The 20,497-nt window shown below is 42.0% G+C and overlaps 1 protein-coding gene across 1 annotated transcript; it reads left to right on the forward strand.

Moving 5' to 3' along the window:
* Nucleotides 1–2,240: 2,240 nt before the first annotated feature.
* On the forward strand, nucleotides 2,241–16,973 carry LOC306794786 (liprin-alpha-3-like; the record flags this gene model as incomplete). The annotated part of the gene is made up of 31 exons (XM_079292991.1): nucleotides 2,241–2,573; nucleotides 4,869–4,970; nucleotides 5,446–5,610; nucleotides 6,405–6,479; nucleotides 6,587–6,646; nucleotides 6,766–6,894; nucleotides 7,929–8,021; nucleotides 8,373–8,425; nucleotides 9,138–9,231; nucleotides 9,437–9,571; nucleotides 9,821–9,904; nucleotides 10,021–10,152; nucleotides 10,255–10,317; nucleotides 10,479–10,555; nucleotides 10,982–11,126; nucleotides 11,222–11,412; nucleotides 11,564–11,807; nucleotides 11,919–12,055; nucleotides 12,173–12,321; nucleotides 12,432–12,528; nucleotides 12,820–12,901; nucleotides 13,073–13,273; nucleotides 13,421–13,483; nucleotides 13,998–14,024; nucleotides 15,049–15,224; nucleotides 15,349–15,446; nucleotides 15,557–15,732; nucleotides 15,906–15,974; nucleotides 16,282–16,444; nucleotides 16,717–16,779; nucleotides 16,906–16,973. The coding sequence occupies 30 exons, from the start codon at nucleotides 2,241–2,243 to the stop codon at nucleotides 16,761–16,763; spliced, it is 3,660 nt and encodes a 1,219-aa protein (XP_079149117.1). The 3' UTR covers nucleotides 16,764–16,779; nucleotides 16,906–16,973.
* Nucleotides 16,974–20,497: the final 3,524 nt, after the last annotated feature.

Below are 20,497 nucleotides of genomic sequence, written 5' to 3' on the forward strand. Positions count from 1 at the left end.
CGGCTGGTAATGACGAGTATCCCGAGATAAGTGGTTGAATGTTTTATCTTACAGGACTAAGAGTATTTCAGGTGTTTCAAGGTCTTGAAACAAATGAACTTCGGGATGATATTTGGAGGTTTTTGGATCACAATGTAGCAATCAGAAGCCGTCTTTGCTTGGAAGATTTCTTAAATCTGATCTCTTTCTGAACTCTTAAACTGTTAATGAAACGCAGTCAATGCCAGCTCAGTATATTGCATCAGTTATTGTCCATCAGTGGAGGTGGAAAGGAAGGAAGTTGTTTTTTTCGTGGGACCATACAGTGAGGTTGCCAAGTACACTAGCCAGCTCACCAGCATGAGGAGCTAATTTCGTGCTGTATCAGGCCTCCAATTACCAGCAAGCAGTCCCCATCTTTAGTTCTGGACGTCCGCACAATAATAAGACGACTGGCAATACTTGTTTGCAGTGTTGTTGAGGCCTGTTTGCTAAATATGTTTTATTCACAGAATGGATGATTTTTTGGTTGACAAGAGAAATTCTTCATTGCTCTGCCCAGTCTCACTGACGTACAGAAGCCTGCACGGGGCACTAAATCAGTCCAAACCACTTAAAAGTAGAAAGGCCAGTGCAAGCCCCTGAGTGTTGTAGACTAGACAGTGAAGAATATGGTAGGAAAGGAGCGAGGGCCATGAGGCGCTATAATAATGCTGATTGCCTGACTCCATACCATTTTGGCCAGAGTTTGCAGTTTGGGACAGAGGCCTTATCCAGTTAAAAAGGCAATTAAAAAAAAACATACAATTTATAACAAAACTGATTAAAGGAGGCTTGATGTAGTGAAATCACAAAGTTGAATCTCAATGACATATTTAGTTTGTAAGAAAAACTGAGAATGAGAAGAAATGAAACATGTCCGCTTGCTTAAATCATTAAAATGATCTTTTTAACACATTCAGCAGTGCGGAAGTCAACACTGAGCTCACCAAGATCACAGTGACTGATACCTGAAAGCAACAGTTTGACATTTTGGGAAATACGCTTTTCACTTTCCTGCAATAAGATAGAATGGAAGGTTGTACCGCTCTCATATCCGTCTGTTGAATATACTCAAAGGCTACAGTCGATTAGCTTAGCTTAGCTTAGCTTAGCTTAGCTTAGCTTAACCATGAAACTGGAAACAGGTGGAAACAGCTATCCTGGTTTTGTCCAACAGTTACAAAACCTACCGACCAGCACCTATAATTATCACTAATTTACACTTTATATGCAATTTGTTGCAAGAAAAAAAGAACTGAGAGTAAAAGAACAGTATTTAGTGTTCCGGGGGTACTGTGCTGACTTATTGTCACTTTGACTTCTTCATAAAGTCAATGCTCCCGGTAAAGAAACAGTCCGGCACATAGTCACCTGTTATAGCACAACTTGTAGTTGTACACTTCACATTTAAAGATGTATGGATTAAACAAACAAGATATACAACGTTAATTAGCGCGCTTTAGAGGGGATGGGAGGCACATTTCTATTGACAGAACTGGGCTGCTTCTAGTCTTTGTGCTAAGCTAACCGGTTGCTGGCTGTAGCCTTATATTTAACAGGCATGAGAGTGGTATCAACCTTCCTCTAACTGTCAACAAAAAAAGAAAACACGTGTATTTCCCTGTAAGAAATGGTATTTCTTTAACACAAATAATTCCATGCACATTTCTCAAACGACCAGCTCGCTCTTGCAATGTCTTTTCTCATTTGTGACATGCACACTGCAGTTTATTGAGGGGGATCTAATGCAATGCCTGCTCTCTTTTTCAGCTCTCACCCCCGGTGCTGTGAGGAGCTCTACCTCGTGGACACAATTTCGGAGCATCGGCCCTCTTTTATCCCTTCCTTCTCCATAACCACTTCCCTCCCTCACCCTTACCAATCCCAGCCACCCACAGCAGGGCTTCCCCGCAGATACCCCTTCCTCTTGCATAACACATAAGCATTCTGATCATACACCATACAGGTTGTGATTTTATAAAGGAAGACAAGGGAGCAAAGACATACTGGAGAAATAACGTAAAGGCAATAAACTGAGGACAATATGCAAATCAAAGGAATGATATTTTTTGGATAACTGATGATGTAAAGATTTATATTTTGTACATCAAACTTTTAATACGAGCTCCGAAAAACCCAAGGCACGAGGACAGACCTTTTGCACGCACAATCCAGTTTAGTTTTCTTTATTAACTCGACACACACGTCACGGTCTCATGATGATGTGCGAGGTGATGCCCACCATTTCTGAGGATGGGCGAAGTGGGACCGGTGGGGGCCCTTCCTCACCTGCCGGGGCAGGAGTCGGGGGCTCCGGAGGTGCAATGGCAGGAGGAGGCTGCAGTGGGAGGGAGGCAAGAAGCGGAGGAGACGAAGGAGGCAGCACGGGGAACCTGGAGTCGCTAATGGTCAACATGCTGACCGAGAGGGAGAGGCTCCTGGAGAACCTGAGGGACACCCAGGACTGCCTGGGCACGGCTCAGCTCCGCCTCCGCGAGCTCGGCCACGAAAAAGAATCACTCCAGAGGCAGCTGACTATTGCTCTGCCGCAGGTACAACTGTGTGTGTATGTGTGTATTTACATCCTGTGCATATGTGTACAGGGGAATCAGCCTTGTTTGGAAGTGAAAGTACGAGTTTTGGCTGATAGAAGCGTGTTAGGCTGAACACTCTTCCTTTTGAGAGAACATTGTTTGTCCTCTGTGCTATCAGTGTCTGGTTATGTACGAGCGCTTTATTCTGAGTGTGTGTCATCGGGAAGCGAGCTCATGAGACAGTAAGCCTTTGCAGTGACGGTTCATGCAGAGAGATGCTGGAAAGTGGATGCTAAATACCTCCCCCTCTGCATCTTCAGAGGTTCCCTCACTAATGTTCCTACTAACGCAGACGGTTTATGGTCCTATCATCTTCTGGCTGTTTAGTCTCAGTTGTTCCGCAATTTATTCTCATTGTTAGTCGACCATGTTGTTAGTGCTCATATGTTAATGAATTCAGCTTAATTTAAACGAGTACTTGATTTTCTACGAATTCTCTTTAGTTTTCTGGGTAAAAATTGCTTATTAATAATAACTGCAATTTGAAGATTTGATCCTACTTTTCTAACACAAACTGATTTCTCTTTGTTTCTCTTTATGTTTTCTCCAGCTTCTAAAATCTGTTACATTTGTGTCGAATTTACCAAATTCAGTCAGATTCCTTCTGCACATGTGCTTTTTGACAAATGGTGTCTGTGACTCGACTGATCCCGTATGAATCTAATACCAGGAGATATTGCCATTGTCATCAGTTCAAGTCAGAAGGGTATTTTCAGACCTAATTTTGATGTTAAAACGTGAAAGGAGACAGAAAAGGGACTTGAGAATTTCAATTTTGTAATGGACATTGAGTCACCAGAGCTACTCTCATTGTCATAACTCCACATGTTTGCTCATTATAAGAAGTAGATTCACGATTATAAAAACCAATGGAATCAAGTATAATACAATTCATATATATGTTCTCCATTTTCTCTTAAAATATTTAAGATGACAACAAAACAAGACCCAAACTAACATTTAATTATCACCTCTAGAGGTGAAACAAATGGTTAATTAATCAATAAGATGATTGACAGAAAAAAGGCAGCAACTACGAGCAATTCTTCACATTTGAAAGACGAACTGTTAATCGTGTACTCAATCGACAATGAAAATAATCATTAGTTGCAGCCCTAAATACCTCTGTGATGCTACTTCAACAACGACTTAAATGTTATAAACTCCATAATGTTCGTATTTGTTGGAGGGGTACGTACATTACTTAATTGCATTTGAACGTACAGGTGTTTATGATGATTGTGTACAAAACCTGTCAATCATTTTGCTGCTAACAGCAGTGAAAAGCATTTCAAAATTGTATTTCCTTACGTAACTCAAGTTTCCTTGTACACCACAGAGCACAGCTGCACATGAATTTAAATGAATGGAGGCTAATACAGATAGAGTGAGATGAAATAAAAAATAAACAATGATGGGGACAAGAGAAGCCGACTGAGAAGCTGACCCCTATCCAAACAAGAAACAATCCCATAAGGCCGAGAGCCAATGGACCGACTGTGTAACCATCTGTAGAGATCTCTTTCTGGCTCTTTCTCTCTTCCATTCTCCATGCAAACACATATCAATGTCATAAGTCTACTTTCAGCTGTTTATGAGTCAAAGGGCAGGTAATTCTGAATGTAAACATCTGCACATCATTGGCATTCTCATCAACAGCAATTGTCTCACACTTGAAGGCTTCAAAAGCGTTTCATGGAGACATAAAGAAATCACTGACCATGGATCGGCGTTTCATCAGTCCGTGTCTTTTAAAGCGTTATGCAGGAGTTGCAAATGTATTCCCAGCGGTGTTGTGAATGATATATCGATGGCGTGTTGTTTGGGGGGGGGGGGGGTCTCTCTTGTGCACCAGTGCAGAGCCATTGTGTAACAGTGTGATGTAATGCATCCACGAATGTGAGTTCACAGAGAAATATGAGCGAGAGAGAGAGAGAGTGGTGGTGGAAACGCTGTCAGTGATTTACATGAACGTTATGTAGGTTTGCATCATCTACATTTCCCGACATCCTGGTCTCAGGTGTTCAACACAGTGTGTTTCTGGAAGGCGTTGGTTATGCATATAAGAGTGCAGCCAGCTCCATTTCATTTTCACAGTCACTCGATTTGTATGGCCTGAATTATTATTTGTGCCTTTAAACTCTCATGGCTGCTCAAGCAACTGAGCAGGGACCACTTACATTTAACTACTAAAACCATATATTTAAACAGTTCGTTTTCTTTGCCCCTGAACGCAGCTTGTGTGTTCCACAGGAGTTTGCTGTGTTGACTAAAGACCTGAACGTTTGCCGGGAGCAGCTTCTGGAGCGGGAGGAGGAGATTGCTGAGCTCAAGGCGGAGAGAAACAACACACGTGTAAGATGTTTAGCGGCCATTTTGCTTATTAGCACTGTAACAGCCTCTGTTATCTTCCTCACCCATTGTGGTTGTGTGGGTGTGACACATTCATTTGCTTCTGGTCTTTTTTCCCCTCTTTCTCTTACTCTTTCTACTCCACATTTTCTCTTTGTGACTCCTTTTTGTGTCCGTGTCTGCTTTCCTTATCTCTCCCACTCACTCCTTATTCCCTTTTTGCAACCAGGTGCTCTCCTCACAATTTGATCTCATTGTCACTCTTACAACCCTTCACTCCTCGGCATCTTCTCTGAACCTTCCATGTCCCTCTGGCTTCTCTTACCTTGTTCTCTCTGTTTCGGTCTCTTACTGTCTTGCTCTCCTCATCGTCTGTGTCTCCGTTCTTCAAACTCCCTTTCTCTCTTTCTGTTCACCTCTTTGCATTCCCCTGCCACCTTCCTGTCTCCTTCCCCTTCAAACCCACTCACTCCTGTAGTTGTTGCTGGAACACCTTGAGTGTCTGGTGTCCCGCCATGAGCGCAGTCTGAGGATGACAGTGGTGAAAAGACAAGCCCAGTCCCCGGCGGGGGTCTCCAGTGAGGTGGAAGTCCTCAAGGCCCTCAAGTCTCTGTTTGAGCACCACAAGGCTCTGGATGAGAAGGTGGGTCAAACTGGTGTCCTCTGCATTGCATATCAGGGCCTTATCAAATTTCTTTCAGTGAAGCAGCTGAAAAAAACAGACAGACCAAGTTATCAGCTAGCTGGTGAACATAGTAAAGTATTTACAGTTTTGATGAGATCCGGGCCACTTTGGTTGACCAGTCTCGTGATAAGGGAGGCTGGGCAGAGAGTACAACCAAACTTCAGCAAGTTCACAGTAGGCCAGAAATCATGACAGTATTGTAGTATTGCATATCAATACAGCACACAATGATTACTGCAGCACAGCAAGTAGACAGTGAACAGAAAGCACGAGAGAACCAGAACCAGGACTGTACTGTCAGACCCTGCAGCAGTAAAATAAATAGGACTCTGGTTGCCGAAAACGCTCCCTTTTGTCCACAGTGATCACCGACACCAACACAAAATGAAAGTTCCTTGTAGTAGCTTTAAGTACAATTTTGACATACTTTACTTACCCCCTTAATGCTACTTTATACTTCTACTCGATTACATTTTAGGTAATGTTGGAAATATTGTACTTTTTACTCTTTGATTCATTTATTTGACGAACTAAATTACAATGCAGTGCACAGAAATTCTGTACTGATGTGAGTGTTTTGGCCTCTTATGAACTGTTTGATGCCTCTATCGCCTTGTAATGTTTTCTTGCTCTTTCTATCAGGGAAGGATGGTCAAGAAACTGTAGTTAGGGAGTTGGAGGAGATCCGTTTAGTCAACACACATGTCATTTCTAAACTGAATGATGGGCATGGTCATTGCTCTACTCCATAGGTTCGTGAGCGGCTCCGCGTGGCCCTCGAGAGGGTGTCCTTGTTAGAGGACCAACTTGCCGCATCATCTCAAGAGGTAAAGTTCAATGCAAATGATTTTTCTGGGTCTCGAGGAATGCTCGGTGTGAAGCAGCAACACTCATTCGTATCATCTGTTTGTCCATTTTGTCTCTCCTTTTCCAGGTAATCTCTTTAAGAGACCAAATTAAAAGACGTCAACAAGGGCCGGACGGCGGGAAAGATGTAAGGGAATGTTAACTTTAAGAATTACCGATTCTACATGTCTTTTCATTCCGCTACAACATCTACTTGTTATCTTTCTTCATCACTCTCATTTTTGTTTGATATTGTCATCGTTCCAGCGACTACCCAATGGTCCCTCCACTGTCCTGGAGGATAGCGAGTTGGAGAGACAGCGAGAAGGAGAGATTGAGAGGCAGAGAGCTGAACTCTCCCAGCTGAAGGAGAGGCTGGCCCTCATGTGCCGGCAGGTGAGTGTATATTTCTGTAATATCTGTTTCGGGTCGACCAGCATGACATTTGTGCCAAGCGGGGAAATCTTCACTCAAAATACGTTCATGGCGGTGAAGTAAGGACTGATTGTTGCGGGAATAGTTATCATTTTGGGAACCGCAACCTATATTACACTTTGGCTTTTGCGCAGGACCAGCTTTGCTATTTCCCGCTGTTTCCAGTCTTAATGCTAAGCTAAGCTAAACGGCTGCTGCTGGCTGTAGCTTGATGTTTACTACAGCCAGCAGCCGTTTAGCTTAGCTTAGCATTAAGACTGGAAACAGCATGATAAGTAGCTGACGATATCTATTCCTGTAACAATCAGCACACTTGATTGAAGTGTTATTGATTTTCTCATAAAAGTCTCGGCAAAGAAATAAATAAGCGCATTTCCCAAAATGTCCAACTATTCCTTTAAGATTAGGGTTTTCTTAGCACTGAGGACGAGATGTAGTCAGTGACGGTCTAATACAAGTGTACGTGCTTGGTTAAGAGTGCATCTATTGTAACACTTGCTGTTATTACAAATATATATTTTGTGTACTCCTTTTAGTAGAGTTAATCTATTACACAAGTATTTCCAACAGTATATCCCAAGAAGGAGGGGAGCTATGTACAGTTTGTCTACTAGTCTCCTTGTTCCCTCTTGTGGCCAGTTAAAGTATTGCATCTGCTTCAAATAGCCATCGTTTTACTGAATTGTGCACAACAAGACAGCATTTGAATTTAGTTAATCAGTTTAATCACCTCCGACGTGTGTAATGGGTCGAAAGTATTCAGGTGAAGATAGCCAAACTGATCAAATGTTCGCCTGTCTGGTCAGAGTGCTAGATGCATCAGACTCCCAACATGTTACACTTATGTCAGTCATGCTTTTTAAGAGTCTTACATGAAACCAGACAGACGTTTGCAATGACTCACTGTCTCTTTACACTTGGTGCTGTGGCAGTTAACACTGACTCATGTAGGTTCAATCCGTGTCATCTTGTGTCCCTTTGTGGTGTCACGTCAGGTTGGGGAAATAGAGGAACAGCTTGCGGCCGCCAGGAGGGAGGTGACGAAGTCAGAGGAGGCCAATCAGAAGCTCCAAAGGGAAGTGAAAGAGGTCTGTAGGGCCACTCTGTCTCTTCCTAGCCAAGACCCTTGGCTCCCTCAATTCCTTGGGCTCCAAGTATATTTGAACACAATGGTCACATGTTATGAGGTTGATTTATTTTGTTCATGGCGTAACTGCAGATACAGAAGTCTAAAATAAATAAACATTTTAAGTGGACCCCTACAGTATTTAAATGTATCACCTATGCAGGCCATCAACACATTCTAATGTTCTCCTCTTTCTCTGAACCTGGCCATTATGTATCACATACATGAGCAATAAGAACTGTTATCTCATCTATATAATGAAAGCCTGAATTGCACATCGTCTTGTTTCATGATACATCTTTGCTTCCTCTAGGCCCTTTGCCAAAGGGAGGACATGGAGGAGAGGATTACAACACTCGAACGCAGGTAGCCTTTGCTGTGTTTAAGGAATCTATTCTTAGTTGTACTGAGGACTCACACCTTTTTTTCATTTGGAAGCAGAATTTCATACATCAGCTGTAATAAATATAGCAGAAGGACCACATGTTTCACCTGTTGCCTGGAAATGTGTTGCAAAGTTGTCCTGACACCTCTTTATACAGTGAGGTTGCTTTACATAAGAACATTTGCATTACATTCTCATTGAGAAAGCAGCTGTGAGCGACAAGCAAAAAAGCTGACTTTGTGGCGTGCAGTTTGTTGGAAAGCAAGGATTTGACATCAGAAATGAGTAGTTTGAATCACATTTTTTTCTTTTATTAACTGCTGCAAAATCGAACGGCAATAAATTGTTTTCCTGGAAATGCGGAGGAGCCAGCCCTGACTAGTGTGTGCAGGCCGGAACGGTAGAGCTGCTTCTATGTTGCCTGAAGGACAAAAAAAAAGTCTGCAATTCACATTAAGCTTAAATGCTGCGAGCGCAATTATAATTGAAGGAAACCCAGATGAGCATTTTAACATTTTGATTAACTCAGAGCTTCTCCCGTCTGGATTTTGGCGATTTGACAGTAAGAAGTAGTTTGGTGGTATTTTAGTGAATAAATCAATTCCCACCCTTGCGTATAATCACATATATCTTTTTGTGTTGGCCAAGAACTGCAGCTCTAATAATTCAATGCTGACTTGGTGTTGAATGCAGGTACCTCAGCGCCCAGAGGGAGGCGACTTCTCTCCATGATATCAAAGACAAGCTGGAAAATGAGCTGGCAAGCAAGGAATCACTGCACAGACAGGTAAGGAGTGGCTCAAATAACACATAAATTACAAAAAAAAGTCAGCGCTTGCTGATGGAGTTATATTGTAGTATTTAAAAATCCCAAAATGCATCTGGTATGCGAGTGCCATCATCTTCAACAGTTCTATTACTTGTAAGACAAGTTGTCTATCTGACCTCCAATCACACATACTGTACATTTGTGTTTTGGTATGTGTGTCCAGAGTGAAGAGAAGAACAGACAGCTGCAGGAACGGCTGGATGAAGCCAAGCAGAAGCTCCAGCAGACCCTACAGAGGGCAGAGACACTGCCTGAGATCGAGGCCCAGCTTGCCCAAAGGGTTGCAGCTCTCAACAAGGTATTTTGAGTCTGTGCAATCCCATTCTGTACCTTCCTGACCAGACAACCTGACATTTTTATTCAGTGCTGATAGTAACATTTAAAGATTGGGTTCATTTTACAGTCGCCTCACCGCTCATGCTGTCCTGGCCTTCATTGATAAAATAATCAGATCACCATGCCTTTTTGAACAAACATCCTAAAGCTTTTATTTAAATCCATTTTCAGTCCATTCATACATCAGAAAATGATGCTTCTTTTAATTTAGGCAGAGGAGCGCCATGGAAACTTTGAGGAGCGACTACGGCAAATGGAAGCTCAACTCGAAGAGAAGAACCAAGAGCTACAGAGGGTAACAGCATTCATTTTCCTCTACGTGGCTACATGTCCCATTTTAAGCAATATTAGAGTTTGTTGTCTGCCTTTTTCCTCACTTTAAGCTCCTCTCTTATGGCTGTTTCATTTCAGGCGAGGCAGAGGGAAAAGATGAATGACGAACACAACAAACGGCTCTCAGATACAGTGGACAAGCTTCTGTCAGAGTCCAATGAGAGACTGCAGCTCCACCTCAAAGAGAGAATGGCAGCACTGGAGGAGAAGGTAACGAGGAGACTAATTAGTGCTGCAGAATATTTGTGATAAAATGAAAAACAAGAAAAAGTGGGTGAAACATTGCGTATTCATTCTTTTGCTCTGCTGTAGAATTCTCTTTCAGAGGAACTGTCCAACATGAAAAAAATCCAAGATGATCTTATAGCTAATAAGGTATGCACTTATCATGTACAGTGAGCACCTTTAATTCAGCATCGCACCTTTCCCAGTTCTTATGAGTTCCACTTATCCCTACGAACAAGAGACGTGCTGTTTTACAAATGATGTGTTCCTCGGAAAAAAGCAAGTTCTGTCTTTTTTCCTCGGCGTTTTAGGAACAGCTCCTTGCTGAGCTGGAGCGAATCCAACTGGAGCTGGATCAGCTGCGAGGCAGGCCTGGCTCTTATTCCAGGTTAGCCACACTGAACATTTAAGGGAATTTATTCATACATTGTGTTCTACATTTTCCCAAATGACAAGTCTCCCAAGGGATACTTTATGTACACAGCCCTTTCTGATCACAAATATTTGTTTACCCCCCCTGTTAAGTTGTGTATACTTTCACTAAAATCTATTTTAAAAAGGAATTATCTACACTATACCTAGAGGGTATTTTCCTGGCTAACAAGAATGCAAATAACATGCATATGCTTTATTTATATTGATACAATTTCTTAATGCATTTTTTTTATTTCCAGGAAAAACCTGTCTGTGTCATAATGTCGCGATTGTTCACATGGGGACATTGTCATCTTCAAGTACTAACTTAACAAATTCATTCTGGATCCCACCACAGGGCAGGCAGCGTGAGCTCACTCCCCTCCACCCTTTTTCGAAGATCTCTCCCAGGGAGCGCCTCGGAGCTGCGGTACCCTCAGGGTGGAGGCTCGCTCCCGTCCGGCTACAGCAACTCCTCTACCGGGGTGGTGGTCAGGCGAACACACCGAGGCCGGTGGGGGGCTTCTAGAGACGACAGCAACAAGGTGTCGATCTCACGCTGCAATAACAATGACGATGACGATGTCGATATGATTTGTTGTTAGGATGATGATTTCCTACTTTTTCCCCCTCTTCCCAGTATGGAGAATGGGACAGCGGCAGTATGCTTGGTCCCGGTTTTGAGGGTGGGGATGGAGGCTGCTCTGACGATGAGGACGACAGAGAGACGATGTTCGGATCGGAGCTGCTCTCTCCCAGTGGACAGACAGATGTACAGACTTTGGCCATCATGCTACAGGAGCAACTGGAGGCCATCAACAAGGAGATTAAGTGAGTTTTAGGTCTATTACAGTTTTGATCCTAAAGCCATTTGGGCAACCAATATTTCAGCCTACACTTAAAATGATGTTGAGTGAGGCTTTCCGATAGAATGAAGACAGTAAAGCTTGATATTTAAAATTATGTTTTCCTTTTCTCTCAGGCTGATTCAAGAGGAAAAGGAAAGCACCGAGCTGAGGGCAGAAGAGATTGCGAGCCGGGTCAGCAGCGTGGCCCTCGATGCCCCATCTCTTCCCCCCTCCTCTCTGGGAGGACGCGACAGCGTCGGCAGGGGATACATGACTCCCTCCATCACCTCCTCTACGTTGGCGTCTCCCTCACCGCCCAGCTCTGGACATTCCACCCCCCGCCTGCCACATTCCCCTGCCAGGGAGACTGACAGACAGGTACTGCGTTGAAGTTGTGATGCAGTGTAAGCCTCACATGTGCTTCTTCAACTGAGGATCATTTAAAGAAGACCCTATGTGTTAATTCGCACAACTCTTCCCGCCCTGCAGAATAGCAAAGATGGTGAAGAATGCAGAGCACTTGCCCTGATTGACTCCAACCCTTCTGTTCCTCGAGCCCTACGATTGGAGCGTATGACACACACTCACCCGGGGGCAGGACTAGATGACCTCCGTGAATTTCGCAGGTACTCCCAAGAAGGTTTACTCATACTTTGTTTATTTGGCTAACAAAGTAGCCCTCAGACACGCTCGGTGTCTGTGTTGATTTCACCTCCTGTTTTTTCCTTCATCTGTTCTTTTAGTCTCTCTGCTGACGGTTCTACCACTGCTAGCCAGGATTCCCTCCACAAAGCCAGCAAAAAGAAAAGCATTAAGTCGTCTATTGGTCGTCTTTTTGGCAAAAAGGAAAAGGGGAGGATCGGTCCACATGGGCGCGAGTCTTCCTCACTGGGTTTGTGAACAGATTGGAAACTCATTCGCATCGCCATTTTGTGTCTCCAACAGCAAAATAATCATGGGTTCATTAAAATACTTATTATATTTAACCTTCGACCCTTCCAGCCTCCACACCTTCCGACGACCTCGGTTCAGCTGACCCATTAGGCCTGGCTAAACTTGGGACTGGAACAGTGGAGAAAGACCGCCGCAGCAAAAAGAAGTGAGAACAGCCATTGTTCCACACGCTTCTCATGATATTCACAGATCGTTGAACCCTCCTGTGGTCAGGTGCCGCTTGTAGAGCATGGCACTGACCAGGCCTGGAGCTATGATATCCCTGGTGCCAGTCATTTCAAAAATATATGCCCTTGTGGTGCTGCGAGGCACAAATATTATGGTATTTGAAATTTTAAGTAGAATGTGATTTTCTATTTGTAAAGGAGACAATGTTAAAGTGACATATGAAGACATTTACCTTTGCAAAACTTCTGTTTTCGACTCTCCTTGCAAGACATGACCTGTTAGAGGAAGCGTGTCGTCAGGGTCTGCCTTTCGCCTCATGGGATGGTCCGACTGTCGTTACGTGGCTTGAGGTACGTCATGGCACTGTCACCGGGGTTCATTTTAGTAATGGTGTCAGGCTAGGGTTAGGGTTACATAATCTGTGTGCAACAAATACAACAGTTACTCTGAAACGTTGTTTTTTGGCCTCGTGCATGTTTATTTTGAGCGTTGCCGTTCACATCTTCTCTCTGTTCATCCAGTTGTGGGTAGGGATGCCTGCATGGTATGTAGCAGCGTGTCGTGCCAACGTGAAGAGCGGCGCCATCATGGCCAACCTGTCGGATACAGAGATCCAGCGGGAGATCGGCATCAGCAACCCTCTGCACCGGCTCAAACTCCGTCTGGCCATCCAGGAAATGGTCTCCCTCACTAGTCCATCTGCACCTGCAAGCACTCGCTCTGTAAGACGAAATTAAAACAAAAAGAAGCATGATGTGATTCTAGATCAGCTCATAAACCATGTGCTCGCACAGATGAGACATGAGCAAATTCACTTACCCATGTCAAGCAAGAAGACTGACGTTATATTTGTTTACTATTCATTACAGTCGACCAGTAACATTTGGATGACGCATGCCGAGATGGAGTCTCTCACTGCTGCCACCAAGCCAGTAAGAATATTACATTTAGTATCAAATCTCAAAGGAGAAGTCAATATTTTAGGGTATTGATTGAATCTATGTTTATCGGTGTTGCACTTAATAACTGTTCTGATACAAACACATTCGTTTCTGTTTTTAGGCATGAATAAAATATTCTGTGTTTATGCTTTGGCATAATTCTCAGCAATTTGACCTCACATTGATGAGCCTTTTGTTCTTTTTTCTTTGTCTCTGATTAGGCATGTTTGGCTGCACCTTTCCCTTACTATTCCCTCAAAATCTGCTTTGATGTGGTGTTTTCCCAACTAATTCTCACACACTAACAAAACTTTTCTTCCCTCTGCCGACCCTTTTTTCTTTTCCGTTCTGTCTTGACTCTGATTCACCGTAACACACACACACACACACACACACACACACACACACACACACACACACACAAAAACACACTACCCCTTGGTGATCTTTCCTCCCTTCTCTCTATCCTTTTTCTCTTCCATTTCTTCTCTTCCTGAAACACAAGGAGCAGAAGGAGTTCAGCTGGGACCAGGTGAGTTTTTGGCAGTGAGTTTTTCTTTTACAAATATTTAACGAGTCTTGTATTCGGTCAAGAGGAACATATTTTAATACTCAGGATAACACTTTGGGATCTGAATAAATATGAGAACTATCCACAAACGTAAATTATTGAGTAACGAACACGAATAATGCCAAACACAACCCCAAATGTGATCCGTCAGATAGTATGCCTCAGTGATCTGTGATTCCCTTACACTGATGGAAACTGGTTTCCTGATATGAGACAGAATTTTCTAAGTGGACCCTGGCAAGCAATCTGGCAAATTGCGTGAACTCCATCATTCCTCATCCTCTCAGCCGGTTTCCAGTCAGTTGAAGGTAAATCTGTCCCTCATCAAATGTCTAAAATGAAAACCAGAAGTGTCTGGGACCAGCACAGAGAACAACTGAGCTAATACTACCAAAAGGTGAATTATTAAGGCTTTTCCTCAGCAGTGACTTTGTGCCTGAATCCGAGTATTAAATTGGAAATACTCACCCAAACGTTGCTCATGCTTTATATATAGCAACTTCAGGATTGTCAGTGTGTAGAAAAATTGTCCTCTTTTTAGATCCTGCTTTAATGCACCTGGAAGTCCCTCAAATGAACTGTACGTAAGTGGTCGATGCTACTAAGTTCTTAATGAATGTATTTCTGGTCCAGATACCCTGTAGCCCTTTTTGAGTAGGTAAGTGGTTAAACAGTCCATTACAGGCTGGGTGTTCAAACCCTTTAAAACCCTTTGAAAGAGTGCCTTGCTAGAAAGTGGTACCATTCTGTCATAACACATCCTTCCTGTCTAACTCTAACATACAGTATAGAAATGATGAATGTCCCTAAAAAGGTACCAGCAGAGATCTTTATATTTGCCCTTTTAGCTGATAGTTAAATTTTTGTTGCATTATTGCTTAGCGAGCACGGTATACACACAACTGCAGTGTATCTAGAGTGCACAGTAAGGAGAGACAGCTGTTTTATTGAATATACTCACCCACACCTCACCTCTGTCCTCCAGATCCTGGCCTATGGGGACATGAACCACGAGTGGGTGGGAAACGAATGGCTGCCCAGCCTGGGTCTGCCCCAGTACCGCTCCTACTTCATGGAGTCACTGGTGGACGCCCGCATGCTTGATCACCTCACCAAGAAAGAACTGAGGGGCCAGCTGAAGATGGTGGACAGCTTCCACAGGTCTGAAAGTCAGACGTTTACACAAATGATCTCTCTACTTCTTCTTTGTACCCTCTTCTTCGGTGTATGTATATATCTGCCAGCTTGGATGAAAATGATAGCAATGTGTCCATCTGACTTACAGGGTGAGTCTTCATTATGGTATCATGTGCTTGAAGCGCTTGAACTATGACAGGAAGGAGCTAGAGAGGAGGAGGGATGAGAGTCAACACCATAACCAAGGTGAGGCCTCTTCGCTTTAATACTCAAATCTTCTCTTCATGACATGATATCAAAGCAAACATTTACTCATGCTCTTTGGTCAGTCGTGCATTTTGTGTCCTTCGCCACAGATGTAATGGTGTGGTCCAATGAGCGAGTGATGTGTTGGGTGCAGTCTATCGGCCTGAAGGAGTTTGCTGACAACCTATTAGAAAGCGGGGTGCACGGGGCTCTCCTGGCGCTAGATGACACCTTTGACTACACTGACTTGGCCCTCCTCCTCCAGATACCCAACCCGAACATACAGGTACTCCACAGCACACCACCATTATTCTCAACTTGTAGCAGTGATCCCACAACTGTTGTCAGAAATTGTCATTGCCACGCCTTCTGTTTGCCGAATACCAAGCTAATCCTAATCTTTAACTCTTACATGATGTTAATTATGATCTTAAAGCTCTGTTTGTCTCTCCTTTGCAGGCGAGGCAGCTCCTAGAGAAGGAGTACAATGCTCTCATCACCATGGGAACAGACAGGAGGCCAGATGAGGTATGACAACGCAGACTGTCAGTCGAAAATCACTCAAGATAATCACTCCTGCCAGGAGGCGGGAACGTGTGATGATTGTAACCACCGTGGCTAAGACTTTTGTACTTCACAATAGAGCCTTTGATCCAAACCTTTCTATGTTGGCCCTTTGTTAAATATGTGTCATGACAGGTTCATTTCCTTTCAATGGTACAATAGCAGACTTAAATATCTGTCTATCTTATAAAGAGAGCCATGGCATAATGCATATGCCATGAAATAGATATCCTCCACTGAGGATGCTGTTTTTTTGTTTTTGTCTCTACAGGACGGCACGAAAACCTTTACACGGTCACCATCATGGAGGAAGATGTTCAGAGAGAAGGACCTCCGCGGCGTGACTTCTGACTCCTCAGAAACATTACCTGCCAACTTCCGTGCCTCCGCCATCTCAACCCCCTCCGTCACTCTGAGAAAAGTCCAGAGTGAAGGTGAGCAGCTGCAGCTCACAGCGTCTAAAATGAACAAGACAGAAGCGCTCCCAGGATCAGGCATTACACAGTGGTTTCTTCCTGTTTGAAGAAAATGCATGATAAAATGTTCAACCAGTCACAATATATACCAGCAAACCAAGTCAATCAAAACCACAGTTTCCAGTGTTTGTTTTATGTGATCAACTTTTAACCACTGCACTGATTTAGGTCTGCTTGTCTCATAGTTCCACAGTCAGTTTTATTTACCAATTACCTCTTTTCTCTGTCAGTAGGTCCTAGAGGAGAGTCGGGGTCCGTGAGAACATATTCTTGTTAAAAGATAAGCACACCAGGTGAGAAAAAGCACCCTCACTGATGATGGTATCTGTAGCTAAATATAGCTTGTGTGAACACCAAATCAAACATCTCATCTCTGCAGGAGCTTTCATGGTGCTTGTGTGTTTTATTCCATTTTGTAGAGCCACACCTCTATCCTAATCCATGGGGGGGAAAAAACACGTTTTTTGGAGAAAAAGCCCGAAGGATCAAAATAAAAAATGGACACTAGAAGATGATCAACACCATTTGAGTGAGATTCCTCAAAGAATCAAAGACACTGAGTAAATGATTTCTTAAAAAATGATAAAATAATGAGTGAATGTTTGTTAATCCATCTCTCTCTCTCTCTCTCTCTCTCTCTCTCTCTCTCTCTCTCTCACCCCATCTTGATCCATAGTTGTGGCATGATGCTGTTTGACTCTGTAGAAAGTGGCCTGTAGAAAGTGACCATCACCTATTGTGAATACATCTTCTGTTTTTGAGTGTGAGATGGCAATATTGACACAATGAATTTATAGTTTTTTAAATGTAAAACTGCATTCCTGTTGAGATCGAGAGAAAGATACCCCGTCACACATCATTTCAGGTGACCTTCCTATGATTTAGACTGATCATAGAACATACTCTGGCTAGTAAAAAATACAGAATACATTAGAGTTTGGTGAAAGTGTGGTTCAAAGGGAGAATATGACTGTACACAGGGGGAGTTAAATGTATGTTCTTAAGCCATAACAGACATGAGATGCACAAATGTGAATAGGACGGACAATGAGACAATTACCGGTAGCAAAGTGCTTTAAGACAAAATCCTGTTTAAAGTGGGAAAAAAAGAATCACGCATTTGTGTTAATATGCATGCCGAAATCAACCATTTTAGAGTGAACATCATGCTATCAATCATCTAATGATGTGAAAGCTTGGGTCAGGACTTTGTAATATGTGTGTATTTTATTTTTATCATTTTGTATTGATAACTGCTATTGTATGTATGTATGTATGTACAGTATGTATGTGTGTGTATTAAACTCTATGTTCATTTCATACTTAGTTTTAAGACTGACTGTAATTTCATTTTTGGTTGAAAAAGGAAACATGTTTTAAATTATGGACTTTAAGGATATGCTACTTGTATGTGTACATTTTGAAAAAAGTGTTATGATTTAAATTCCTATTATTGGAGAGTAGTGATGATAATTGAATATAATATGGTAATAATGATAATGATTGTAAAAGCTGTAATTAAAAAAACATACCTGTAAAACGCTCACTTGAAGGAGTTATTTGCTGTTCCCCCTCACAGTGATGAAGATGAGTGGGGGCAGGTATAAAGGTATCAGTCATCTGAACCGTTGAAATGCAGATGCTCGTAGAACTGACATCTTCATCGTCAGTGTCAAACTGCAGCAAGGGAGTCATTTACAGGACACATACCATGTCAATTTCATGTAAATTTGATGATATTTGTCACATAGGGTGACTTCCTTTGGTCAATAGATGCCACTACGACTATGACGCAATATGGGCCTACTGACCGCCTTGCAATAGCAACGCTGTTCCACCAAAAAGTAAGAGCTTACCACGATGAAAGTCTTGAGACTGTTGAACAAATTTGAGTTGTATCTATTGAATCCTAGGAGTGTAAAAAAGTTCCAGCCGTTACCTGTTAAGTTCCTAAAATGCCGTATTGGCACATGACCTCATGACATCATCGTACGAGGTATTGACTGTTCCTTTGCAAGTTAGCGACATATCAGCTGGAATGTTACACCAATGAATCTGATACTAGGAGCAGTTCGAAATTGTTTGCCGAAAATGAATGTAAAATGCACAAGATTTAAAACAAACAACTCCCGGTTTGGATGTAGTAAGTAAATGCTGTATGAAATATATGTGACTATTGAAGCAACTATGTTCCAAACAAAGGTCTTCCAAACACTGGAACTGAGTATGTCGAAAAAAGTCATAAAAAAGTCATACTACAGCAAATAGAAAAAAGTCATAAAGAAGTCATGGTATATCGATAGTATGTCGAAAAATGTTATGTATAGCATGTAGAAAAAAGTCAGGAAAAAGCACAATATAGGATAGCATGTTGAAAACTGCAATTAAAAAAGTCGAAAAAGGTTTTAGTGTAGCATGTCGAAAGAAGTCAATCTAACATGTCGAAATATGTCATAAACAATTCATAGTATAGTATGTCAAAAAATATGAGTATAAACTATAAATATATATATATATATATATATATATATTTATAGTTTTACACTGAAGGGCAAGCATGAGGCCCACATGACACTCAGTAATAATAATGAGCGCAACATAAGCACGAAGGGACATTTTTCAGTGTTTATGACTTCCATTCTGTTTATATTTCATTTCAACATCCGGAGACGTGTCTGGGCAAGCTTCACATTATCTTTACACAAATACAGTGTTCTTTTAATTACGCTGTCACGGATGAGCCACACATAATAATGGCGCCACAATACTTTCTCTGATGTGACACTGTTAACAGTTTGGAAGCTCAATGAAGATATTGTAAATAAAAGGAGACTTTGGTGGTGTAATAAAATGTTTTGCTGTCTGATGCTGTTTGTTCTGACGTTCAAGTAAAAACTACAACGATGTGGATGAACTGAGCCCTGAAGTAACATCACAGTGAAATGAAACATGGTGGTAATGCACTGTGTGGTGTTCTTCGTGATGCAGTGGGTTTCTTAACTTGTGAGTTTACGAGCTGACGTCTCACAGCTGCAGTCACATAAACACTCGTGCTTGTGATCCGTTTCACCCATTTTCTCCTTCAAACACACACACCAAAATAAGATAAACACTGGGAACCCCAGTCTCTTCCACTCTGTCATAATTTATTCAGCAGATGACGCAGAGAGATGTGTTTGTGTTACATCTTCTTGTAGTTGTGAAATTTGTATATTTTTTTAAGTGGAGGCCAGAATGAAAAAGCACCCCGAGTTACTTTCAAGTTTTTTTGTCCACACATGACGAAGCATAATTTGTGAACAAATCCCGAGTTAAAACGAGGTGTCTGTACTAAAAGTTTTGAAATAAAAATAAAAAGCTATTGAGGTGTGGAGGGGTATCTCATTTTGTCTTTACAACATCTCAGTAATACATAACTTGATTACTTAAATCTAATTAAAAAGCATATATTTAATGGTTTTTTTGGAAGAGAATGAGAGTAAATCAAAATTCCAGCTGGTGCTTATGTGTAGTTAAGAAAGAAAATCCAATTTCATTAAAATACATAATACACTTTTGTTCAGAGGTCCTTGAATAGTGTTCAACAACTTGCTAAACAAGTGTAAACAAATGGAAACATTCGGAAACATAAAATGAATTCATACTTCTATGTTTTATGTGCTAGTTGGCTTCGAGGAATTGTATCCCATCTGATTCCCAAACACCCAACTTTATGGGAAACTCTAACTGTAAGCGACAGGAAGAAGCCCATAAATAGTGTTTAAACACAGGTCATCCTCTCTGCATTAAATCACAGTTTAATTATGCAGAAACATCTGACTCATACGCTCAGGAAGTACGACCTCCTTCTACAAACTCCTTTATAAAGGGCACAGAACTTGCTCCTGTTCGAAAAGACCTCACCACAGAGCAATATATTTCCTATTTATTTTATAAGCTATTCCTTATTTTCATTAATTAAGCTACTTTTTTTTTTTATTCCTTTTTTATGTCCCTGAGTCTTTTTTCCAA

Source organism: Melanostigma gelatinosum (genome assembly GCF_949748355.1).
Source record: "Melanostigma gelatinosum genome assembly, chromosome: 21".
Lineage (NCBI taxonomy): Eukaryota > Metazoa > Chordata > Actinopteri > Perciformes > Zoarcidae > Melanostigma > Melanostigma gelatinosum.